We start from the raw sequence: 26,637 nt of genomic DNA, 5'->3' as shown, positions 1-26,637 counted from the left end.
ATAAACCTGATCTCATTTTTTTTCCTTTTATATAAAGAGTGGCTGTATGAAAGGACAGAGAGAGACAGAGCTCCCATCTGGTGGTTCACTTCTGAAATGCCCAATCAGCCAGGGTCCAGCCAGGCCAAAGCCAGGACCTGGAGGCTCACCCCGAGGCTGTAGGAGAAGCAGGGACCTAAACCCTTCAGTTTAGTTACCTGCTGTTTCCCAGGACCCTGAGATTAGAATCAGAGCTAGGCGTTTGAGATGTAGGCGTCCTAAACAGTATCTCAGCTGCTGAACCAGGTGCCTCCCTCCCGAGGCTGTCCAGACAGTATGAAAGGACCCTTCCTTCCTGGGGATACTTGGGTTCAGGATAATGTAATTTTTTTATGAAATTATGGTAACATGTAATTGATCTTGTTATTCTCAAAGACATTAATGACTATTTCTAGTTTTCCTGTTTTTGGTTTCTGCTGCAAAGCTGTTAATACATGATCCGAGGTGACATGCAACGTGTGTTTCTATACACATATGTGGGTGCAGGGGTGTATACTTGCCCTTTATGGCTTATTTCAAAAAAATCCTTTTTAAGAAGATAAAGACATTCTGAGACCAAAAGTGTTTGAGATCTACCGTATGTAATAAGTGCATAGGGGCCGGCACCATGGCAATGCCAGCGTAGCCACCACCTTGCATCATTTGGCTTGTGATAGGTGAATTGCCAACTATTGGTTTAATCCGTGTGTTGAATCAAGTTGAGTATTCATATTTAAAATCTACACATTACATTTCATACCAACTAACAAACCCTTTGTGCAATTTTTTATGTGTAAAATTCCCTAATTTTTTTGTCACCATAGCATTTGTAAATAAAAATATTGAGCGCTCATGCGTCATGTTTGTTTTTATTTTACATTTTATCTTGAGGTATTTTGGTATCTCATGTCAAACTGCTTTAATCATCTTGAAAACTTACCTTTGGACTTTCCTCTGGTCATGTCATGGTTTGTGTATTTTTGTTTGTTTGCTTTTTTTTTTTCCATTTAAGTGCCTAATTTATCTGGTATTTGTCCTGCAGTAAGGAGACACATATTGATCTAAATTTATTTAGTTAACGTGTCTACGAAATTGTCTCAGCACAGTTATTTAATACTCTGTCTTTTCCTCGCTAATTTAAATAAAGTTATTTCTTATACAATATAGACACTGCAGTCTATTGATTTTCTCGTCTGTTCTATCAGTTTATCTGTCTCAAGTGCCAGTATTACACTATTACAATTATTTATATTTTAGTTGATACCCACTGACATAGATTAATTTAACGTCCTGCTCCCATGAAGCCAATTTGAAGAACTTTATAATTGGGTTGTTTTCATTGTTCCTCTTGATTTTATAAAGTACATGGCTTCATCATGTACCAGTGCAGGCAATCTCTAGCCCATCTTCTTTCCTTCTGAGAAGGGTTTGTAACTTTGTCTTGAATCTTGTTGCTTGTGCTTTAGTTATTTCTCTTCCTTTTTGAAAAAAAATGTTGTCTATCTGAAAGACCTAAGACCTAATGCAGAAGGAGGTTTGGGGTGAGACAGAGAGAGAGATGTTCCGTGAACTTTTTTTGCTCCCCAAAGGGCTGTGAATGAGTGAGCTAGGCCGGACCAAGCCAGGAGCTTCCTCTCCCCGTGGGTTCCTTCTCCCCCGTGGGTTCAAGGATCTTGGGCCATTTTCTCTTGCTTTTCCCAGTGCATTTGTAGGCATCAGGATCAGAAATGGAACAGCCAGGACTCCAGTTAACACTTGTATTGGATTCTGGCAGCGCAGCTGGTGGCTGTGTTTGCCGCACTACAGGGTGGGCCGGTCTTGCTTCTCCTTGAAGCCACCCCACTAGGAACCTGGGACAGTTACAATATTCACTCTCAATGTCTTCAGTTGGTTCTTATTTTTGTACTTGTTCCTGTTTTGTGTTACAAAATTTCCTTTACCTTTCCAGAGAGTCTCAGTCTATCAGCTCCATTGGATTCATTTTCTTTGGTATTAACTTTCTGTATTTTTTTTCTTTTCGCCCTGATGTGTGTCTCCGCAGAGCAGTTGATCCATAGGGAAAGGTGGAACCCAGGCTATGTGCTCTGCTCTGGGTGGGTAGAGCTGGGCCATGACAGAGCTGGAGCTGGAGTACAGACTCAGCCCTCCCCTTCGTGGTCTGTCTCCTTCGGAATGCTCAGCTGACTGACCCGTGTGTGTGCGAGTATGCACAAACGCACACATACACGTGTGCATACATATTTTTAATCATAATAGCCCAAATGTCTTGTTAGTACAAAACTTTGGGAATTGTTGAAATATCAAGCCAGATAGTTTATATTTGAGGCGTTTTCTAAGTGGCTTAGGAGTTGGTCAACTTTAGAAAGGTCTGCATTGTACAGTCATCGTTATGTACCGGTGCTATTAGAGCCCTCTTCTCGAGGAATGCAGGTTGAAAGGTTAGACAGGATTTGTAGAGGTGGGAAGTGAGGCCTGCCCGTCCTCCCCGCCTTCTGCCTGGCCTCGGCACGGCTTCCATACATGCCAGGTGCAGATTCCTGGTCACGTTGACGTTTGTTCACTGTGGAGTGCGCGCTCACCTCCAACATCACACTGTGGACCTGCCACCTCTGGAACTGTAATTCCTCTGAAGCCAGAGTCACTGCTGGAAAATGCCTTATTGTGTGTCCAAGCATCCATCAAGCACATGGGGAGTAATTTCAGAATGTCCAGTGCAGTATACCCAGAGCTGTAACACTGTGTGCGAGGTGACTCTCACAGGCGGGGTAAGCCTGTTAAGCTCACCTTGCAGCCACCATGGGCTCACGGACGCGCAAAAAGAATATGAGTGGAACTGGATGAAAGAATTGTTCACAGAAGGCATTTGTAGTGGAGACGTCAGTGCTTAAAATTGTATATAGGAAATACATGGAATCTGTTCTCTTTATGTAAATGAATAAAGTAAGTAAAACAAAATATGCAGCAGCCTTCCTCCAATACTTAGTGTATTTCTTAAAGCACCTTAGGTTCTTGGTAGTTGAGTGAGTGCAATCATGGTGAAATATTAACTCCTTTATACTGAATTCCTTATTTTTAAAGTTTAATAGTGTTCACAAGACTGGTCAATAACTTCAAATCTAATTGCTGAAGGTTATCCTGCAGCGTGTATCTATAAATTGTTGGTTGTTTCTCGTTTTGCACTTAATGAAAACAGAGCTGATAATTAAAAATTTTTAAGGAAAATTGAGAGAACACAAATTTAATGATACTGCATTACATATATTCTAACTACCTAAATTAAGTATTCAGTGTTTCTAAATATAGATCAAATAAAAATCATTGAAAACATTATTTTTAATGATTCAGAGAAAAACCTGGACTCACAATCCTGAATTTTTGCAATCTGTGATACGTCTACATTTTAAGCTTCAGCAAGTCAGCGCATGGCTTACCAGCAAAAACTGACAGAGATAACTTGGTCATCTCTCGGAAGTATAAGCAAAATAATTGAGACAAGAGAAAAGATAATTGAACGGGATTGTTGGAGAATATGAACAGTGGAACTTGGGTTTTAAACTGGGAGGAAGCAGGATTCGCCGATCACTGCGTCCACTGTGGGTGCCGCCCGAGCTGTGGGGCACTGGGCTGGAAAAGCCTCAGACAGGAACAGAGGAGAAAGATTGTCCCCATTGCACTGCACTGCTTTGCCCAGCAGCCTGAAATAGTGTCTTCCAAAGCTTCCCTATTCCGAATTACTCAGTTGAGACTGTAAAATCAATCTTTAGAGGACTAATTGAAATCAGTGTAAATATTGAAAGTAGTAGTTAAAATGTACGTTCATGGGAACAATTCTCTGAGTCCCAGAAAGAGAAGGAGACGGGAAATGGACTTGTGTCTGTTGCCACTTTGGTAATGAGCATTGCAATGAGAAAGCAGAGCTGCATTCCTGAGACGGTTGACTCAGACTGGAGAGCAAGGGTCCGTGAGGTGTGTGGCAGCACTGCAAGGCAGAGGTGCTCCTGCGATGGAGGCTGGGGACTGCCCTCACCCCAGGCCTTGCACATGCTGCAGATGAGACTACTGCAAAAAGTTCATGGAAAATGGAAATAAACATTTGAGTGTTAAAAATGCATTAAAATCCAAGCATAGATTTGTGTTTTGTAATATGTCTTTTCATGAGCCCTTTGAAGATTCCTTCTTTGCATGGATTTCAAAATGGTTCCCCGTGAAGTGAGCTCACCTTTAGCTCCATTTTCCAAATGGTTTGGAATCTGCTCAGCCGCAAAGGAGGCCGAGACATGTCTGCAGCCCCTAGCTTCTGCGGCAAGCACCTCTCCTGTCATCCGGTTCTGGGTGGCGCCAAGCTTCACCTTCTGATGACAGGGACTGCTTTCCGCAGGCTGGACATCCTGTGCCCTTGTCATCTCTCGGAGTGGAAAAGCCTCATGCTGGGGTTTGCTGGTGAACATGCCAGTGGGAGATATCTAGTCCTTTTATCTGATTTGTATTGACGGGGGCGATGCTAATCGTTAATCCAGAACCTTGGAGCAGTACCTTTCTACCAAGCACAGATTAGCATAAAGACACCTTAAACTGATGGAAATAAATTTTAAGTGAATAAAGCACTTTTGGTACATTGCAGCATTTAATTTAGCTATATATTAAGTTTCAAAGAGATCCCTAATTAAGCTTGTTCAGAATATTTAAATGTACTAAGTCACATCTGCGTGTTATAACCAATCAAATGCTTTATATACATAAAATGGGGGCGTGGCAGGGAGTACATACAGCATTTTCTAAAAATGAGTTCATAAAGACTGCTTTACTTAAAAGTACTTCATCATAGGGCAGTGTTAAAACTAAAATCATTATGTGCTTATTTAACATATTCATAAAAATGTACCTAAAGATTGCTCGCTTCTTGTATTACACCAATACTAATATTAACTGCTCTGCTGTCAGACTCCTTCTTGTCAGTGTTGTCACGGCGAAGTGGAGAGGTTGACATCGATTGTCTTGTTTCTTCAGATAAACCTGCAGAGGAAGATGCGAGTGACTGGTGTGATAACTCAGGGAGCCAAGAGGATCGGGAGCCCAGAGTACATAAAATCCTACAAAATCGCCTACAGTAATGACGGGAAGTCGTGGGCCATGTACAAAGGGAAAGGCACCAATGAAGATGTGGTAAGGCAGACCTGACTTATCAGTGAAGTCCCATTGAGGCACAACCGAGTCTTGCGAAAAAGACTTACGATGTTGAAGATAAATTTCCGATGCTTTTGTATTGTTTTTGGGCCCACAGGGTTGTCAGAGAACCAGTCTCTTGAAATTGTAAATTTCTAGTGACTTCCACTTACTGCTTGTCACTTGGTAATTGATGGCCCAAGGAATACTTAGTGTGATCTCGTACGCAATGACTAACAGTATTTTAAAATTGAAGTAAAAGCACGTTTTGCTTTCTTCTCAGTGTTTATGGATTAGAATGTTCTGTGATCAACCTGCTTCTCATCAAAACTAGTATTTTTTAAAACAGAGAAGCGCCAGTTGTGTATGTTTTTCGTAATTGTAAAAAAAATTATTTAACAGGAACAACATTCTTTTTGTCTTCACAATTTTTGTATTTATCAAACGTTTCATTGGTAACACTATCAACAATGCAGATCATCCCATTTATAAGTAAACATTAAACCAGACTCTAATGCCATGGTGAAAGATGTAAAAATTATCCTGCTGGATGAATTAAAACAAGGCTTTCTGATTACTGGGTTACATTGAAGGGCAGATAAGTCTAAAGCTTGCACAAGTCAAAATGTCATGTGTTAGCCCTTGCTTTTTCAGGGGAGGAATAAAGTTTTCACTAGAGACACGCCTAAGGACAAGGAAGTTTCTCGTGCAGGATCTGAGATCATCAGTGGAAAGGCATTCTTGATGAGTTGGACCACAGAGCACTGTTGAGTGTGCCCATAGCCTTAGAGGCATCGTGGTGGGGACGTCGTGGTGGGGACTGGTTCCTACCACAGCAGCAGCAACATTAAGTCTCAGTGAGAAGGGATAGATCCTGATTCAGTAAAGGATTTCCAGTGTCCCTGTCTCAAAACCAAAGGGAAGCGCCCCCACCCCCGCCTCCACAGGGCCTGCTTCGAAACTGGCCCGACCTCCACAGCAGCTTGCTGATGACATTGTGTTACACAGAGGTGTATAACTTTCGTTTAGCATTTTATTTACATATCTCACATTCTCTGCTGATGGGAAACTGCTTGCTAACCATTGCCAGCTCCCAGGTTTCTCAGCTCCATGTTTGAAGGATTAGATTGATGAAGGTATTGGGTCGATGTATAAAAATCAGCAAAGAAGTTGTAATGAATCATCTTAATCATCTGCATTGGATCTTTTGGCAGGTGTTTCGTGGAAATGTGGATAACAACACCCCCTATGCCAACTCTTTCACACCCCCTATAAAGGCTCAGTATGTCAGACTGTATCCCCAAGTTTGTCGAAGGCACTGCACCTTGCGGATGGAACTCCTGGGCTGCGAACTGTCAGGTGAGTGTCTGGGTACCTATCTCCATCCCTCTTTTTAAACAAAGCACAAAGCGTATTGTATGTAACCTGCTTCTGAGTCGCCAGCGTTTAAAAATGTAGTTGAGTTGCAAGATATCTAGCGTATGGTCCATTGGAAAAGTGTGTGTGTGTGTGTGTGTGTGTGTGTGTGTGTGTGTGTGTGTGTGTAGAATAGACAACTTCCAGAGCCTGCTACAGTGCAGAATTAATGTAGACAAGATAACGTATTCAACTGAGTGATCAAAGAAAGTGCAATGAATTCTCGTGAAAAACTCTCATCAGACTGAACTGTGTTTCATTGTTTTTGGAAATCACAATGATTTGTGTCATATGAGAAAAGTTCAGTCAAAACCGAAGTCTGTCTGACCTCATAAATTGCGGCAAATTTAAGCTGAATACCACAGGAAGGAGAGCTTTATCTCTACTCATGTATCGTAAATACTTGGCTGGCTTTTTTTTTTCCTTCTTAGCTTTTGGGAAACATGTAGATTTATCATTCTCTCAAGGGGACAATACTTCAATACCAGGATTGCAACTGTAAATTCATTCTCGGATCATTCCCAGCCTAGCAACCTGCGTGCTGCACAGTTAGTGCTGGTGAGCTCCAGGGTAGACCATGAAAGGGACGAGAGTTAAATAATTCTTGTCCTGCAGGAGCGAGAAGGCCGAGTGCAAAGATGGAGACTTTAAGTGGGTGTCCCACAGTGGTCCTGTCTCAATACAGTTAGAGTCTCAGAATATTTCTGAGTGGCACACTCTGTTACATTTGTCGGAGGTTCTAGTATTTTCATAATCAAATTTTAAAAACTACCCTTGCCACAATAGGCTCAAGTTATTTTGCTCAGAGAACTGTGAAGAAAGTTGTTTATGTCTTTGGAACTATTTAGTATTAAAAAGTATGGCTGAAAAACTTTCCCAAACTCAATACCGGTTCAGTTAAAAATAGAAGGCTGGGTCCCTGCAGAGAGATGGTTTTGAGGTCCGTGTTTCCTTTTAAGAGGTCACCTGAAGGTTAAGGTGTGTGTTTTTATATCCGTTTCCTTTCTTAGATTTGTTTGTAATGCCTGGAAGAGGAATGATTGTGAAGCAACTAGAAGATTACTATTTAAAAATAGTCAATATGCAATAAGCCCATTATACAGAAAGAAATCAGAGTGACTTGACAAATTTGATATATATTTTAAGAATCACAGTTTTCATCTACTGTGATTATGTTTTTTTTTTAATGCAATGAAATGACTTACGGTTTCCATAGTTAATTATCTTAACAGAGATGTTTTGCTTACTGTGGTCGTTGGAGCTAGCTTACCGAGTGCTGGTTCACTGCAGTGGAATTGTGGCTGTGTGGTTTTCGTGCTGCATGTGGCTACATGACTGCAAGCCAGTGTCCTCCCTAAGCCATCCATCATTGAGCAGTGGAGAGGAAGGCACAGTGCAGTGAGATCGGCTGCAAACCCTGTAGTTTTCAGCTGCTTGGCATCAGCTGCCCCAGGTTTCCAGTCTTTGATTCACGGGTGTCAGTCTCTCGTCTGTGGCACGGTGACATTCCTAAGGTGTAAATGTATTTGGCTTTTGAGTTTGACAAGAGGTTACACCTGACACATCACAGATATGATTTTGTCAAAGAGAAGCAGTGCCCTGTCTTCTGACCCCACAAATTGATTCTGAACTTGCATGCAGAAAATACTTTGTCTCAGCAGATGCCTGTAAAAGCTACGGCCCTCCGTTCTAGGAATAAGCAGCTTCAGTGCTTAAATACTTCTCCTTGTCCAAGTGCAGTCTATGCTTGTAAAAGTTAATTTATTCATATGAAATTGTGTGGATTAGAAGGAAACTGTTGGCTGAGGTACATGGACAAAGAAGTTGCTCTGTCACATTGGAAATAAATCCTCCAGTAGGAAACCTTCATTTCCTGCAGTCTGAGTGCGTTTATAGAAAGCCTGGGCTCCCTGACTGTGTTCAGCAAGCTGTGCACCTGCAAGATGAGCAGTTCATCACTTCAGAAACACTTAAAAAGAGCATCTCCTGTGTCCTCTGGAAGAGGCCACAACTGACAAACATTTGGAGTGGAGTAGATCATGACCTTAATTAAACAATTCACTCCTAGAACCAACCTTTGTTGCCTCCTGTGGGACCGAGTGCAGAGGGACGGAGCGGGTGTGAGAAGACCTGCACTACCATATTAAAAATGGTCCAAGGAAAAGCATCTCTTTCCTATTAAATGCCTCCAAAGATTGGTCTTGTATCTCTTCTGCAAAGTTTTCCAACCAACAGGCTGGGCCAGGCAGGAGAAGGAATGGAGACTGGGGAACAAGCCGGTAGTCTGTAATGCAGACGGCGCACGTCCTTTGGAACTGCCCGAAGATAAATGGCATGCCACAATGGCTAATGGAACGATCCCGAGTCCTTGGCATTCGTTATTTTTCTCGCGTAGAGCTTACATTTAGGTTTACAGCTATCTTTATTATAGGGCTTGGAATATATGTCTTGCACCTTGCAACTCAACAAGACTTGTACAAAGATGTACAACCCTCAGAAGCCTTTGGGTGGTTTTTGTTTTTCGGTTTTTTTTTCCAAGCTTGTGTGGAATGGAGGATTCCCAGAGGGAGGAGGACAGGGCAAGTGCAGAGGAAGATCGAGAGGTCATCTAGACTGACCAGCACAGAAAGCCACTAAACGCAGTAAAGAATTACTCATCAGTGAAGAGCACTTCTTTTGGACCCTGGACTTAGAAATGGGCTTCAAAATGGCTAGAAATGAATTGGCTTAGCAAATGGCTTAGAGATTGCTCCCGCTGACAGCATGTACTTCAGTACTCACTGGCAGGCTAGTATTTGGTGCTTTAACGTGACTGTTTGACGGAATGAGGTTAAGACTAGCATGTCCTGAGAGTCGGTTGTGTGCCAACACTGTTGCCAGGTATTTCTATGAACTAACTAGTTTTGCTTTTTGGTCCCTGGCACCTGGGTCTACATGGAGTGCATGTTGGCTTCCTGACTTCCGTAGGATACCTTCTCGGGGCTGCGGGTCGGTGATAGATGAACGGGTGTTTCTCCTAGCCAAGCACTTAGCAGGCCAGACCCTGCTTAGCTTCCGGGTCAGGGCACGTCCAGGGTGGTGTAGCCGTAGACCTGCCAGATACTTCTTAGGAGAAAGATGCTGTCCAGTTTAGCACATCGCAGTCTATCAGCTTGTGAAAATGATACTGTATTGAGAGAATTTCCATCTGCACTATTGTGAAAACAAATAAAAGCAAACCAATTCTACTTTGTGAGAAAATGCCCCATTTTGAAGGAAAAAAAAAGGAGTGCTGGAAAGCAGGGGGCTGTTGTGTCTGTAATGAGACGGGGACACGTTTCAGCGTGCTTCTCCCGGAGCAAAGTCATCTATCACAGAAATGTAGTTTAAACTGTCCGTCTTGTTTTCATTTTTTTCCCCAAAATATATTCAGATAAAATAGCCTGGATTGACTGTCGTGTTTTTCAGTTGGATTCTAGGTTTATTTCTGATTATAGCTCGCAGTTGGGTTTTGGTTTTGTTTTAAGATGTGCTCTTTTCAGGGGAATGAAGAGCTTTCCGTTTAATCTTCGCTGGCCTGTCTGAAATGAATCGAGTTCCAGGGTGATGGGCTGTTTTTTCTCATGGAGCCCTTCTCCTCCTCTCTCAGGCTGCTCTGAGCCCCTGGGGATGAAGTCGGGACACATACAAGACTATCAGATCACTGCCTCCAGCATCTTCAAAACCCTCAACATGGACATGTTCAGCTGGGAGCCGCGGAAAGCGCGGCTGGACAAGCAGGGCAAAGTGAACGCCTGGACCTCCGGCCACAACGACCAGTCGCAGTGGTTGCAGGTAACGTTCTCTGACACCTTTCACCACCCACAGAGAAGCAGATGAACTCTGCGGGGTTAGGGCGATTCCAGTGCAGCCTAGCCTCAGCCTCACCACCTCGAGGGAGAGCAGATGTCCTGTATAAAGCCGGGACCCTCAAGGTGAGTTGTGCTGTGCTGTGGGTTTGCAGAAGCCACTCGGGGGCCGGTGCAGCGTGTCACCCCAGATCACATGGTGCACAGGTCGATCTGATCGATTAGGAGATGGTTTGCATCGGAAACCTCCCCCGTTCTTAGGCTCTGTGTTCATATTGGTTTTAAAAGTGTCAAAACAGGCCCTGGAAGGCCATTGAGATCCTGCCACGCACTTGCAGGTAGTTCTGGCATGGGTGACTCGTGACTTACTAGCTCTTTACCGGAGGTTGCTGAGCAATGCAGTGTTTGGGCTGCGTCCTAACACAGCTCATGTGGAAGGAACGCAAGGGTTGCTACACACTCAGTTTGCCATCTGCAGATGAAGGCTGGCTGTGGTCCAGTGCTTGCGGAAACAGCCTTCTCGAAGGGGGCTTAGCTGTGGAAGACGGGTAGGAGGGCTTGGGCTGGGGATGTCTTTTGTGGCCAAGAGGTCACTTGACTTGAAGGATAAAGAGTTTTTTGCGCTCATGGACTTTGATGTCATAGCCCTCAGTTTCATAATGGTGGCAACTCATTGCGTTCCCGGGACTCTTGTCAACAGTTTAAAATCACAAATGTAACCAATCCCCTAAACTACACTTGTCATCTTACCAGATCACCTGCCACAGGCGAGAGTCCCTGTGGACTTGGTGCTTCCTCCGCTGGCCTTGATCTTGTTCTTATGGTCAGCAAACGACTTTTTTTTTCTCCCTCTCTTTCTTCACAGGCCATGGAGGTCTCCATTGGTCTAGAGATACCTTGAGCAATTTCAGTAGCTGTCACACATTAAGGATAATGGTGAATATTTCGCTCTTGTCGCAGTTGTATGAACTTTCTGAAGAGAGGTTTTCTTTTTTCATATAAGCTGTCTTCAAAGAGTTCTTGTAGAAATTATACTGTAGGGGAAAATGGTGTAGAATTTTCAAAAACAATGTGCTCCAAAATAAAGCTGTAATTCCATTTTCTGTTAAGTTTTTTTGAATTTCCCCTTTTTAAAAATCACTCCAGTATCCAACCTGGTGTATTTGCCTTCTATGCAGTAGTGCTTGCACAATTAAGACATTGGTTTCTGGAATGTTCGCAGTGCACCTGTGAAATGTCATGCAATCTGGTCAACAGTGATGACACTCGGGTGAGCAGCACAGCATTCCTGCTCTGCCGGTAGCATCTCTTCCTTCAGCTTGACTTATGTGACCCTCTGCAGTTTTCTTCCACACTGTCTCACTGCCGTGACCCCCGTGTCCCCTCCCGGCTGTCCTTCCACTGCCGTGACCCCGTGTCCCCTCCCGGCTGTCCTTCCACCGCCTGTTAAATTCCGCTGGATGCTGTTTCACCAGTGCACACCCTCACATGAACTGGTTTAGCAGAGGCTGATTTCAGCCCCTTAAACAGAGATTCCAGTACCCTATAAGTCATTTCACTTTTTGCCATGTCTTTCCATGGTCCGGGTTTTCATCTTCTGCGTACACATCCCTGCAGAAGCCATGCAACCCTCCTCCTCGATTCTGCTCCTGCTGTAAAGGTCCAGAGTGTGTTCCTTCCCTAAAATGCAAGCACGAATCTCTCACTTCCTCACTCGAGGTCATTCCTTGTTCTTTTTGAGGCTCAGGATAGAATGCAGCTTCCTCCTTGATCAAGTCTTTGTATGATTTGACTAACACTCTTCCAAGTGCACTTCAGTTTCCCGAACAAGTTTCTCTCTCTCCCTCTGCTCCTTTTTGATTGTGCTGTGCCTAGAGGAAAAATACAGTTTCAGTGAATCTTTGGAAGGTTTTCGAGTCAGTTCCAGGCTTTCCTGTGTGCGATTTTAATTAGATTTACATTCTTTCCTGTATTGTGCAATAGAGTATGTTCAAGAGTCCTAGCGGAAGCCACGGTTTCCTGAATGTTCCGCGTTCCAACATGCTACCAGGGTTAAGTGGTCGATTTGTGTTTTAGCCTGAGCATCTCCTTTGAAGCACCGCTGCTTTTGTGGGTTGATGTCCTAAGGGCTGCTCCCACGCCATCACTTGGATCCCGTGACGTTCAGTGTGATCACTGAGATGCTTCTTCAGGGCCTCCTGGGCAGGTGGCACACATAGCATGGATATGCTGGAGAAATCGGCCATGTGTGTCCTGGGCGGGACGGGGCAGCGTGGTACATAGGAGATTCCATCACATGGCTGAGGGTGGCGTGTAAATGAAAACCTGTGAATTGGTGACTTCTGAAAGCCCAACAGGACTGAAGGAAACTGAAGCTTTTGAAATCAAGGCCATAGATAAAGGGAGGCAGGCCTGTCATTCGCCATGGCCTCACCACTCCGTGTTGGAAATGAGGCTCTCATGCTAGCCGGTCTGCTCCCACAGGGCTGGGGCCACACCACTGGTGATCTCAGCTTGTTGTTCAGTGCCTGCCCATGTGCCAAGCGCCTTAACTGACACATGGCAGGTAGTAACAAGTTCCTTGAATTTTGTTGGATAAATGAATGGGCGATTCATTCAGAGAGCAAATTTGAGTAATGGTTCAGACTGTGTAGAGTATAGAAATTGAATCTTTGATGTCATACTTCAAACCGGTGCCTATTTTTTAAAAAATTTTTATTTCTGATGATATACTTCCATAGGTTCAGGGATTTTCCCTTCCATCCTCCCCATTTAAGGTAACAATTATAAGAACTCAAAGACCTGACCATTTTAAATCCAGGAACTAAATTTTGATTATTTGCTGAATTGATGAAGCTTTCAAGTGCTCACGTCAAGGAATGATGATATTTATGCTGCATGATACCATTAGATTATAAATACTTAAATTGTATCTTAGATTTAATAGTGAGGCTAATACTTACAGGCCAGAATCCCTAGCCGTTTGTGGATGACAAAGCGTTTACGCCGTAGAACTAACTCAGACCAATCGGCTCAAGAAATAACCATACAAAAAACTATCCAGTAGCCAATTTTTCAGAAAGATAAAAATAAAAGTAATATTTTTTACACATCTGAGAGGGTAGTCTACTGCAATCCCCCATCCATCACTCTGCTGGAGATGATTTTCAACTGTCTGCTTGAAGTCACCTGCGTGCCGGGATTGATTTACTTTGTGGATGACAGATTTTTCTGTCAATTCAGGGACCGGTTCCCTGCAATATACATTTAATTTTGTTGTGTCAAACCACATACAGAATCTCCAAGGCAAAGAAAATTGACATCTTACCTCTTTTTTTTTTTCTTTTCTTTTCTAACTTTGTTGTCAGGAAAAGCTCCAGAACTGTAATGATTTTTAGTGTTTTTTTCTCCTCCAGAGTTTATAATCTGTTCGAGCATAAATCTTCCTGCTGCTAGTGTCTTTGTTAAAAACAACATCACCATTTGATTGAAAGATTCACTTATTTATTGAAAGCTAGAGAAAGAGTTACAAAGAGAGCTGTCTTCCACCTGGTAGCTCACTCCCCAAGTGGCAACAAAGGCCATGGCAGAGCCAGTTGAAAGCCAGGAGCTTCCAGGGTCCTAAGCACTTAGGCCATCTGCTGCTGCTGCTCCCAGGCCATTAGCAGGCAGCTGGATTGTCAGTGGATCTCCTGGAACTGGAACCAACAGACCTGTGGGTTGTCCGTATCCCAGGCTGTGGCTCCCCACACCCCTGTTTATCACAATGCCAGCCCCAACATGAATGTTTTTATAGAGAGCAATGTAAGAAAAAGTTATGTTGTTCATGAACCGTTGCTATTGAAGTCATTTTAAATTTTGAATTGAAAATGTTACTATGTATAAATTTAGCTATACTTTTGTTTTTATTTTTTACTGATGCCTAAAACTTGTTCACATAATGGGTTACTGTTTGGTGTTTTGATATACACATGCAGTGTTCAAATTAGCAAAACCAAACTTTCTGCTCAGATAATTAACATGTCTTTGCAGTAAAAAAAAAATTCAAAGTCTTCAAGTTTTTTTTTTTTAAGAATATGTTGTTATTATGCAACAACAGCAGAGCCTGTTGTGTTCCACATAGAACCCTGTCACCAGCCTTTGCCCATTCCTCGTCTTCTTGTGTTTGGCTTGTTTCATTGAAAACAGTGGCTCCAGTTCCATGGAAGCCAAAGCAAAGGAGAGAGATGGCATCGATGTTGTGGCTGGATGGCATGCCCTCGTTGATGTGGATCGGATTGCCTTCCTCTCTCAGTGCCCGACGGGTTGATGGCCTGGTCTCTCAGCTGCTGTGAGCAGAGCCTCAGTGAGCTGCTGGGAGAGCACGGCTTCCCTGGGGAGTGGGCCTGTCCCTCGGGATCCCTGCAGGGCGGTGCTGCTCCTGGCTGCTGTGGTCCTCGCAGTAAGTGCAGCCTGTCGGTTCTGAGCGACAGTTTCCAAAGGAGCCATGTGCATCACTTTCATCCCTTTCTCTGATTAGAAACCTCTGACTAATGGGTTTTTCTTAAAGGAATTTATTTCATATTCCAACTATGCGTGAATACAGAGTTTTGCTTCAGTTTGATGTCCTTTTCCCTACAATGCTTTGTGGTATATTTGAAGGGACGTTTAATTAAAATCTCACTTAGCTGTTTATTTGGAATGCAGAGTGAGAAAATGTATGTGTGTTCACTGCCTTTTTGGTGATAACTCTAGAAAGTGAGTAACTCACATAGAAATATATTTTTTTCAGATTTCATAAAGGGCAATATAATGAAAGTGACCAGCAGGAAACAAAATGTCATAATGACAACTCACAAATGACCTTATAGTCTATGTAATGAGTCATTTGCTAATTTAGGGCGGTCTGCCTCGTATTTCCACTAAATGAATAGAATTAATAGGGTTATTAGATTGTACATTTTGGTGCTGACCTTTTGGTCATAATTGCATATAACCCTACAAAGCTTTATTTCAGTACTAATATTATGGAACTAGGGTTTTTTTTTTTAAAAAAAGCAATTGAAGTTAAGCTTTTGCATTAAATAAGCCCTTTTAAATGTAGTGCATTGCAGATTTTTATATGTGAATATCCTTGCCATAAAATTTTAAATGTCTTTTAAGCTTTTCCAAGCTTCACCCTCTCAATAGTTTATTTAATACCAGAACTTGAAGAAGTGACTTCGGGGCTCGAGTGACCAATGGGTCCATGAAAATGGCTGTGATGATGAAATGATATTGTGACATCCAGTGGCCCACTGCAGTAGTTCCTAAGAGTGGGTGATGATAAGCCTGAATGATAAGCTCACCTGCAAAAAAAAAAAAAAATGATCAATCAGATAGTCATGCCACTCCTTGACCAAATTCTTGTGAAGAAACTCCCCTGCATTGCTAACGCTGCCATGTTAAAGAGAGAAAGAAATGAATCCAAGAATGCCCGTTCCTCACTGTGACTGTAACCATCTTTAAAATCCTTATACCTTTATTATGCTAAAAGAAATCTGTACTATGTAGTTAGGAAAAGAAAACCATTTTAAGTGTTTTTACTTTTATAATTGAAGTAAGATTTGCTGAAAGACAACCAGAAAGGTCTCCCATCCACTGGTTCAGTAAGTTCCTGTGCCCATTGTCACTATTTTCTCTTTGCTACTGAAACTGATTTTTTTAAAAAGCTTTTCCTATATGTTTATTCATTCTAAGATAAAGACAAAAGCAGATGTTTTCCCTATAGGTATTGGCTTTCCTTTGATGGTATCTTTCCCCTACAGTTGTAAAATACAACATGGAGCATACAGTGAAGTTTTATGGTGATTGTGCTCAGGTCATATTAATTATCACTGTGGAGTTGTGCCTGATTAATATGGCCATGGTGTGTACTGCATAATTGGCAAAGCCAAAGGTGGCGAAGAGGAGTTCAAGAAAATGAGCAGAATGAAAGTGAAGGCAGTAGAACCACTAGGCCTGCGTTCAACTCCGAATCACCTCTGCCTGCCCTGCCAGGGGCCTCCCACCTATTACAAACTCAGTCTTTGTTTCCTTCCTGAGATGCACCATGGAGTTCTAATCCCTCAAGCTGTAGGATTTGATGGCCTTTCATGAGTATCAGAGGACCCATCTGTTGTGTGAGGCATATGCCTGATGATGTGGGAGGAGTTGTGCTGCAGGATAATGGGTCTAGGAGTGCTTGAGGCTGTGGACTAAATATATATGTGTGTGTGTGTGTGTGTTTGCTACAGCTGCCTCACAGCTCTGTAATGGGAAATGGGGGAAAATTCTAAAAATACAGCTACTTCAAAGCCCTCCACGGGAGAAAACACACCACCAGCTGCTTTATCTTCCTGCACGTCAGTGTCAAAGTTGTTTTCTCAACTCTTGCATCAGGATCCTCTGGCATGAGCTGGCTGAAAATGCAGACTCCTGAATTCCATCTCCAGAGCTGGCTACGTCTTGGCTGGGCATGGAATTTTTGGACAAAAACAAGTTCTCATGCGAGGTGAAGTTTAAGACAAAAGGAATTGGTTGGTTGGATCCTACAGGGTGACTGTTTGCAGGCTACCATTTTAATGAGGTTTGCTTAAAAGTGTTGCATTGGAAGCTGCATGAGTGTGAGTCTAACTGAGTGTGAGTTCAGGAGTGGAGTATCAAGATATTTCAAATTAAGGAAGTGTTATGGCAGCACAGTGCAAGCTTCCAAACCCAGGCTTTGGTAGAGCGGGCATTTATTCATGAATCCAACTACAGTTCTTTCATTTCTCCTAGATTTATGAGAAGCAAGGCGTATCAGTAATATACATATACTACGGAGAGAGTGGGGATTCTGACCAATGGGCAGTGGTTTTGTGCATGGCTTCTGTTTCCCCTTGTGCTTCCATTCCAGAAGAGTCAATGTTGGAAAGTCCAATAGTCTATTGACTTCCAGGCAAATCATTAAACTGCCATGTTCTGGAGGAATTAGGGGATGAAACTCTTTTTTTTTTTTTTAATTCTAGCTCTTCTGTGCTTATTAGATTGCTGGGAATCAGGAGCGTTTAGGTACATTTATAAATCAAAGTGCTAAGTTGGTAGTCTGTTTCACTCAGTATACAGGAACTCTGTGTATTCTCCATTTAGAGAATGGGTTGAAATGAACATGAGTATCTATCTCTGAGCAACTAACTGGCTCTTGGGGTCTGGTGTCCACAGTGTGTAGAAATCACCACTACATGGCATTTGAGCTTGTGGCTGAGGGGCTTCACTGACAGGCCATCTTTAGACCTTGAGCTCCGATCTTGAGATTCCCCACACCTGCCATCTGTATGACATTGAGCATGGTATTTTACTCCAGGTGTCAGTTTCTTAAATGTCCTGTCCTAGGGATTGGGAGAGGGCTGGATGAGGTCATAGGCGGCAGGCACCCTGGGTGATGCCTGGAAGAGTGGGCACTCCAGGCCCCATGTTTTTCAGGGCATACATGGACACTATGGAGATAAGCAATGTGGAGCAAATTGTGACCCCCCAGTCCTAAGGCTATTTTGTATTCAATCAAAGGAGACCAAGAAAATAAATGCAAAAACGAAAAGAAACACAGGGCCTTCTGTGTTCTTGGCTCTGAATCTCACCAAGTCCTGAATTCCAAACTGTTTGATTTATCTATTACAAGTTAATCCATGCAGCTATCCATAAAATAAACTGGGACCTTCCCTCCCCTCCACCCCTAGGAGACCCCCACTCTTTTTAAACCTAGCAAGGCTTTTTGCAAAAGGATACTTCCTAAGGGACACCCCCCTTCCCCACCCAAACCACCCCAGTCTGCCACTGGACTTGCAGTGAAAGCTGCCTGTGCAATCCTCCATCCCTGGCCACAGCTGAGGCCTGCGGGGGAGAGCCCAGAGCCGTGCCAAGCAGAGGGCATCTTTGGCACAGAGACAGTTAAGGCAGAAGGAGGAGGAGACATTGCATGAAGCAGCATCTGTGTGGTGGCAACTGCAGGGAAACTGATGACAAGATGGTCATTGAAAGCGAGGCTTTTCTGGAAACTGAACGAGTGCTACTCTTGGAGCCCACACCTAACACCGATGGGTGTGCACAGATGCCCTGAGCCGCTGCCTCTGGTGGTCCTCAGGACACGAGAGGTATAGCATCGCATCCTTTCCCGCAGCTGGCTCTGAGCTCCCTATTCACATAGTAGGACAGCGTTTTTTTCTTGCTGCCAGACCACACCAACCAACAAGATATAGAAGAAGCCAAGTAGGTAGGAAAAATTCATAGTGACATATTCTCTGTTTCAGAAAGATCCATCCACTGGCTGTTTGGGAGTTGCCTTTCTTTGGCTGTGGAAATCTACAGAAACAGAATCACAGTATTCTGCCTGTTACTAAGCTCTTGAGAAAAAAAAAGGGGGGGGCTAAAAATACGGCACTTAACAACTTTTATTTATGGACAGTATCATGAATTAAAATGCTAATAAGTTTTAAATATAAAAAGTAGAGAATCCCTATGGGAAGTCTTATTCTTTCTTTTTTTATGTACTAAAATCTGTGCATATGGAGTACAAACATTCGTTTCCAAAGTACCTCTTTTTAATGGATCAAATAAACACAACATAAAATTGGGGAAATCTTTCTTATTTTTTATTATTTTCTTTATAATTTGAATAGGGTTTTTTTGGATGACTGCAAAATACACTAGAAAAAATGGATAAGTCATTCCTTTGCCATAGTCAAATAGATGTCTGCCAGTAAACTGGATCAATTTAGAATCAGAAAAAAAAATGGAGAGATGGCCGGTCAATGGTAATGCGGAGATGACTCCACCCAGTCTGCCCAGTGGCCAGAAGAAAGGGCAGGTGGCAGCCCCAGACCCAGGCAGAACACAGGTTGGTGCCCTGCTGTAGGCTGTGTCTCCATTCCAGTGTTCTCTCCTGGCTTTGAGATGGTATGGTGCATTTAAGCCCTGCCCCCCCCAACCAGCCCTCAAGCTTGGGACCCAGACAGCTGTTGACCAAAGCCCTGAGGTGTCGTGCCTGATCACAGGCCTGGACAGATGAGATCAGAAGCATCCTAAATGCCTCCCACTTCCCAGGTCTGCAATGGATGGGTTAGTTGCAGCTCAGCTACTGGAGCTGGAAAACGCATGTTATCTTTTGTATCAGACATTGGTCTTCTCTTGACCCATGGAACCTAAACATCAGAAAGGGACAATGCAGTTTAAAATGAGTGGAGAGGCCGCTGGAGCTCAGTGGATTTAGATGAGAGCGGAGGTTTTACAGCTTTGCAGTTATTTCGTGCTGGAGTCCCTGAAGTCCTTAGTGACTTGAGAATAATGCATTTTAGTTAACAGAGAAAGAAGAAGCAAGAGTGAAAGAGCGAGAGAAAGCAGAATAGCTAGAGAGAGCTTCCGTGTTCTGGTTTACTCTCCCTAATGCTCACAGCAGCCAGGGCTGGGCAGGGAGGCAGCCAGCTCTCCAGAACTCAATCCAAGTCTCCCATTTAGGTAGCAGGAGCCAAAGTACTTGAGCCGTCACCTACCACTTTCCAAGAAACTGGATCGGAAGTGGAGTCTTAAACCAGGAACTCTAAAAGGCAGTGACGGCCCCCCAATGACATCAGTTCTTGCCATGCCAAGTGTGTATTCCCTTAGTGGCTTTTTGGAACAACCCTGTATAAACAGCACATGCCAAACTTGAGAGCCTTACCTGCTTAGGATGAGTAAAATCAGCAATTTCCATGTGGTGTGTTACTCATGCTCTGATCTCCCTTCTACTGTACCTGAGAAAGTAGCAGAAGAGGGCTCACATGCTTGGGACCTTGCCCATAGATAAGAGACTCAAATGAAGTCCCTGGCTTTGACCTGGCCAGCTTGCTCGCTCTCTTTCTCTCTCTCTCTCTCTCTCTCTCTCTCTCTCTCTTTTTCTGAGTCTGAGTCTCTCTTCTTCTGTGTCTTGCTTCTTTTCAAATTAATGAGTCTTTTTTTTTAAAATTTAAGGCACCAGGCAAGGCGTGGATGTCTGGGTCCGTCCGCCCAGACAAGGGTCCCGCGACCAACAACGCAGTCTTTTAAAATAAACAAATCCTAGGTCTAGATTCTGAGGTCTAGAGGCGAAGAAGAAAACCAGGATTCCTCCCTTTGAAGTTTTAGAGCCCATAAAGATAGCCCATAAATACACACACACACACACACACACACGTGGGACGGAGGGGGACACGTTTCCTGGCAAAACAGAATGGTCAGTTGGAGCACACAGCGGAACTCTGGCCCAGAGATCTGTGGGGACACACTGAGAGAGGATATTTGGATGGAGAACTCGCAGCTGAGCAGGAGTCTGTCGTGCTGCCAGAAGCACTGAGAAAGAAGGTGGGGAAACAGAGTGTAGACCTGGAGTGAAACATAAGCATGGCATTTTTCGGAAGCTGAACTGAATGGGGACAGAGTTGTGGTGCAAGGAGTTAATGGCGCTCCTTTTTCCCCATATTAGAGTCCCCACTGCTCTGGTTCCCATCCACCTTCCTGCTAGTATGCCTGTGAAGGCAACAGATGATGTAATGACGACCCAAGCATTTGGATCCAGCACACCTCCTCAGGAGGGCTGGCTCCCGGTTTGGCCTGGCTGACTCTTGGCTGTCACAGTGACTTGAGAAATAAACCACCAGATGGAAACGTACTCTCTCCCTCACTCTTTCCCTCTCCCTCCCTCTCTCTCCCTCTCCCCACCTTCCCTCTCCCCAGCGAGATTGCAGTCCTGCCATAAGGATGCAGCATCCGTTGGCAGGATCTTTGCTGAGACCTAGTCATTATCACATTTTGAGAGTGAACTTGGTCTGTTGAGAACCCCTCGAGTTTCATCAAGGCTAGAATAAAAACTCATACAGACACTCCTATGACTGATTTCCTTATCTGAAGCTAAAGCTAATGAGATTCTCTGCAGTCATTCCCAGATTCTTATATGACAGTGATTTGTAAAATTCGCTGTAATGTCTCCTTTGAAAAACTGATGCCTGAAAACCGTGTGTTTCCATGCGGTACCGTGGGATGTTTTGATACATGTATACATTGTGTAATGTTCAAATCAAGGTAAACACATCTGTCTACCTGAATACTTACCATTTGTGTATAAATATTCAAAACTCTTAATGGTTTTTTCCTAAAGACATCAAGTGTATTATCGATATTATCCATACTCACTGTATAATTGCTTGTGATGCAAGGTACCCGGATCTTCTAGCCAGCATTAACTCAGCACCCACTGACCCGTGAGTCCCCTTCTTCCCTCTCCTTTACTCGCCCATCCTCTGGTAGCCACCATTTTACTCTCCACTTCTAGGAGATTAATCATTTTGGAATCCACGTGTAAGTGAGCTCGTGTGATATTTGTCTTTCTGCTGCGCTCATCTCAGCGTATTAAATGGAAAATGAAGTTCATGTGTATTGTCACATACGTAGGATTTTACTGTTGTTCGTGCTTGTACAGTGGTCTACATATATGCCACATTTTCATTGTCCGTCCATCGGGTGATGGACTCACTCTGTTTCCACTTCCTGTCTTTGTGAGTAGTGCTGTAGTAAACGTGAGAGCGCAGGTGTCTCTTAGCTCTACTGGCTTGAATCCTTTTGATACCTTCCTACCATCCAGTAGTAAGGGTGTGAGGTTGTATGGAAGCTCTTTCTTTAGTTTTTAAGGGAACTTCCACGCTGTGTGCACGGTGGCTGTGTTGCTTTGCACCCCCGCCAGGGGTGTGCGAGAGCTGGCTTTTCTGCAGTGCCTCCCAGCACCCGGTGGCCACAGTCTTTTTGTTGGTAGTTGTGCTCGCTTCAGAGATGTGATGTCCCTCCGTCGCATTCTAATTGCTTAATCTCCATTTAAAAAGCAGCCAAGAATGACTAAAAAAATAGTAACATCATAGAAATCTTGTTTTGAAAGTTCCTCATGAAATCTGTCTTCCAGAAGTAAGAGCTCACTCCACCAGGTCCGCAGGGCTTCTGTTGTGGGGCCTGTGCCTGGTGTGGCCAGCCTGGCCCGTACTGGACAAGTCCTGGCCTGCCCAGGGTTTAGCCACTAGTGTAGAGGGGACCACCAGAACAGCTTTCAGCAACTGCTGTTCATATTCTAGCCCTGTTTCTTGTGGTCGATGTTAGTTGAGCCCAGTTCACCCCTTGGAATTATCTCCAGGGTAAGATGAGTTTATCCCAAGGGGTTCTTGTAGGGCGGAAATGAAGTGCCACTCATGACTTGGCCACCGTGCATACCACAACAAAAGTATCCTCTCCCCCCATGTGAATACAGCAGACAAAGTTAGATCAAGGCCGTCCCTTGCCCATGAGTTGGGGACAGAATCCTGCAACATTTACCAGGGAGAAGTTGAATGTGGCTTTGCATGTATGGTCTGGAAAAGTTTGTCTTCATGACTTATAGAATGAACCTCCTCATAAACTCTTACTTAAACTTGGAAGAAAAACAATAAGCACGCAGGTGACACCTCTCAGTCTGTAATGGGAAAAACAAAAACAAAAATAAAAAAACTTTAGTTTAACATTTGTTTTTCAATGAAAAATGTGAAATGAGGAACAAGTGCTTTTCTTCTCTCAATGAAATGATTGCATCTAATTTTGTTGCTTGCATCTGTGTTGGTGTTTAATGGCAAGTGTAATTATGCACCTGCACTTGGTGCCTCTTCTAATTTTAGTAGAATTGATGAAACTATTTAGAAAATACGTTAATGAATCACACTTTTAGAATGAGTAAATTTGAATCACAAAGCCTTTTTACCCATCCAAATGTGGGACTCCAAATCGTATTCACTGGCCGCTCCAGGAGTGGAATCTGCCAGTACAATCTGAAAACTTTCCAGTGACTTCAGCATCAGGCCATGCTACTTGCTGGGCGGATAATGTCCGCCCACCACACCGCGTCCCCTCTGCCGTTCCTGAGGTAAGGCCATGCTGAGTGTGAGTGTTCTTGTATAAGAAACGAAGCCGTGGGGCCGACGGGGAGTTGAGAGAGCAGAACCTGTCTGTGTCATGGCAGAGTCTATCCGAAGCCTTCGGGCCTGTCACTAAGTGTTGTCTACAGAGAGCAGCTTGGGGAGCTAACTGCTGACTTAAAGGAAAGTACCCCTATTCCTGAAACACACCCCATTCTCTACATTTCTCCCAGGCCGTGTATCCGTAGGTAGCACATGCCTGTTTGTAGTTTAATAGTTTTTAGTATACATCTAGTAGGTTGTTTTAAAGCAGCGTTGAGAAGGGATGCAAAAAAAAAAATGTGAGAAAAATGAGGAATAGGCAAATTCTTATCAATGGAGTAATTGGATTTTTATATGCAAAGTTGTTCTTTTGATATAGAAATGATACAGTTGGAGTTAGTCCATGCAGGAGCTAGGAGCCCTCATCTGCAGAGGGCATCCCGTGCTGGAACAGAGGTACATTGGATGGGAAGCAGGTGCCCCTGGAACAAGCTCCGGCTGGTTCCTTGCGGGACGCTCTTGCAGGCTGATGCCCTGTGAGACATGGAGATGACTTTTAATGTGGACAGCGGAGTAGTTTAAGCCCAAGGGTCCTGGAGCTCCACCACATCTCACGGAGCGCGGGGCCACTGAAGGGTCCCTGGGCTCAGGCTGAGCAGCATCCGGTTCTCCACATCAATAGTCAGGCACTCTGTTACCCAGGCCCATTCCACACTGTTCTGTTTGGGATGGGAGAAATGCACAGAATGTGGTCAGAAGCTGATGTTAGCATGGATGTTTCTAGAAGCATAGGTGTGCTTTAAAATTCCCATAAGTCATCACCCTATCACAAAGCAGCAGAGGTCAAAGGTCAGACCAGTGTAGTGGAGTGTGTTAAGTTCATTTGTCTGTTTCCTAAAATTTTCTGCAGTGTTGCAGAAGAACTCTTTGAAAATATAGATCTGTCATTAGCACTACGGAAATTTTGCGCCTTCTACATCAGAAAACAATTCAGAAAAATCTTCAAACTCTTCTGTTTTTACAAAAAAAAAAAAAAAAAAGAAAAAAGAAGAAAATGCAAAGACTCAAATTCCTCCTGCATTTGCTCAGGATTTCATGTCCCTCAACTATGATTTCATTCATTTGTTTTTCCCTGTAGAAAACTATTTTTCAAACAGAGTTGTCAAAGTGTAATGGCCAAATGTAAGATTCTTTTCTTTGTTTTTTAGTTTGTGAGTATGTGTGGTTTTACAGTGAGCACTTAGATTAAACTCAAGGTATGACTTTGTTGTTGTTGTTTGGGTTTTAAAGAAAATGCCGTGTAGTTGTGTTGGAAAGGCCAAGAGAATTGTAAAGGTTATGCCAATGGATGAGAAGTGCCTTTCTAATTATGTTCAGTACAAAGCAGAATGTTAATTGATCTTGTTGGAGTACTCCTCTTAAAGGTTTTCAGGATAATTAAACAGCAGTCATGTTTAATCCATTTCAGATAAAACTTTATTTTTAATTAAGCAGGAAAAGACATTTAGGAAATCTTAGATGAGTTTCTTTCTGAGAACCTCTTCCGTAAGAAAGCGAACTCACTGGTACAGCTTCCCTCGGGTCTGCTCTTCCAGATGCTGGTTTGCGCCCATCTCTTTGACTGTCGGTAGGACATGTCTGCTAACTTAGCAAGAGTTTGTGATCAGCAATTTTGCATCTCTTCAACTGAGACAGAAACGTCTATAATATTTTGAATTCTTAAAAATGCTTTTGTGCCATCTTTCAGTGTATCTGGCATCGTGGGTATTTTTAGCTGCTGTAAGGAAAAATACCATGAAGCCTATGGCGTCACTACAAGACGTTTTTCTCAGTGTTCCATGTTAGTGTGGCTGGGTTCTGGCATGGTACCTCTTCCTGCTCGGCAGCTGGCCGCATTCTGCTTGTGTCTATGTAGAGTGGAGAACAGGACGTGAAGAACAATTCCTCTCTCTCTCCTTTTTGTTTTTAAGATGTATTTTATTTATTTGAAAAGCAGATGAAAATAATAGGGAGACAGTTCCGTCCACTGGCTCACTCCTCATATCCCATGATTACCAGAGCTGAGGCAAGCTGAAGCCAGGAGCCAGGAATTCCATTCCGGTCTCCCACCGTGGGGTGGCATGACCCACGGCCTTTGAACCATCATCTGCTGCCTTTCAGGTGCATCAGCGCGAGCTCCATGTGTCTCTCGGCTCCCTGTTTACCACATGGTCCCATCTGTGCTGTTCTTTGTTGCTCCCGGAAAACTGAATCATCCCATCTTGTTCTTTGAGCCTCCCAACTTCCCTCCTAAACTGTTCCTCTCAGATTTTTCCATTAATGTTTTCAAAAAAGCTGACTGGCTGTGCGTCGTACTGACACACTAAGACAACCATTGAGTCCTGTCCTCTAGGGCAGGAAGCTATGGAAGTGAGGAGACGGGAGAATCTGCCAAGTGGTGAACGGTACAGGAGAAGATGCTCAAAGGGCCCAACACAGCACAGGTGCGGCCTCCGTGGCCTGTCACTCCCGGCCGTTCGGAGACATACTGCCCGCACACATATCGGGATTGTTTGTGAGCTGGCACAGAACCAGCTGAAAATGCAGCCTGCGTCAAGGTCACGGCCAATTCCAAAGGCCAAAAATGTGCGATAATACAGCATAGTTTCTCAGATAACTCATGACACATTCAATATGTCATTTGGTTTCAGATTTGTTTACTTTTATTGCAATGTCTGAGAGAGGAGGAGAGACAGAGAGGCAAGTCTTCCATCCACTGATTCACTCCCCACGTGGCTGCAACAGCCAGAGCTGTGCCAATCTGAAGCCAGGAGCCAGGAGCTCTCCCGGGTCTCCCATGCAGGTGCAGGCTCCCAAGGCTTTAGACTATCCTCAGCTCCTTTCCCAGGCTACAAACAGGCAGCTGAATGGGAAGCAGGGCAGCTGGGATAGAAACCGGCACCCATATGGGTTCCTGGCACGTGCAAGAAGAGGACTTTATCCACTAGGCTATATATGTCTTATATATGTCTTTGTTACTTTTTTTTTTTTAACAGTTGTGAGACTTCTGGACTTCTTTTTTAAATTTTTTTGTATTTATGTATTTATTTTACAGAGTTCTATAAAAGAGAGAGAAAGAGACCTTCATCCACTCGTCCACTCCCTAGATAGCCACAATGGCCAGGATTATGGCAGGCCAATGCTGGGGGCCTGTAACTCCATCTCCTGTCTGGGCAGCTTTGCATCAGGCTCTGCTGTCTGCATACACAGCAGCAGGG

General features: G+C 43.7%; 1 protein-coding gene across 2 annotated transcripts in view; it reads left to right on the top strand.

The window, feature by feature from the left end:
• Positions 1 to 26,637, top strand: part of EDIL3 (EGF like repeats and discoidin domains 3) — a 260,571-nt gene that overhangs the window by 182,553 nt on the left and 51,381 nt on the right. For both annotated transcript variants that reach the window (XM_040986004.1, XM_040986005.1), the window contains 3 exons: positions 5,026 to 5,181; positions 6,396 to 6,540; positions 10,226 to 10,410. In XM_040986004.1, coding sequence (XP_040841938.1) covers positions 5,026 to 5,181; positions 6,396 to 6,540; positions 10,226 to 10,410 — 486 coding nt within the window. The remainder of the gene's footprint in view (positions 1 to 5,025; positions 5,182 to 6,395; positions 6,541 to 10,225; positions 10,411 to 26,637) is intronic.

The sequence above is a fragment of the Ochotona curzoniae genome, unplaced genomic scaffold, assembly GCF_017591425.1.
Source record: "Ochotona curzoniae isolate NIBS_2020 unplaced genomic scaffold, NIBS_Ocur_1.0 contig_4501, whole genome shotgun sequence".
In the NCBI taxonomy this organism is placed as follows: Eukaryota; Metazoa; Chordata; class Mammalia; order Lagomorpha; family Ochotonidae; genus Ochotona; species Ochotona curzoniae.
Note: the sequence above shows the minus strand (reverse complement) of the source record. Positions and strands in the feature narration are given on the sequence as shown.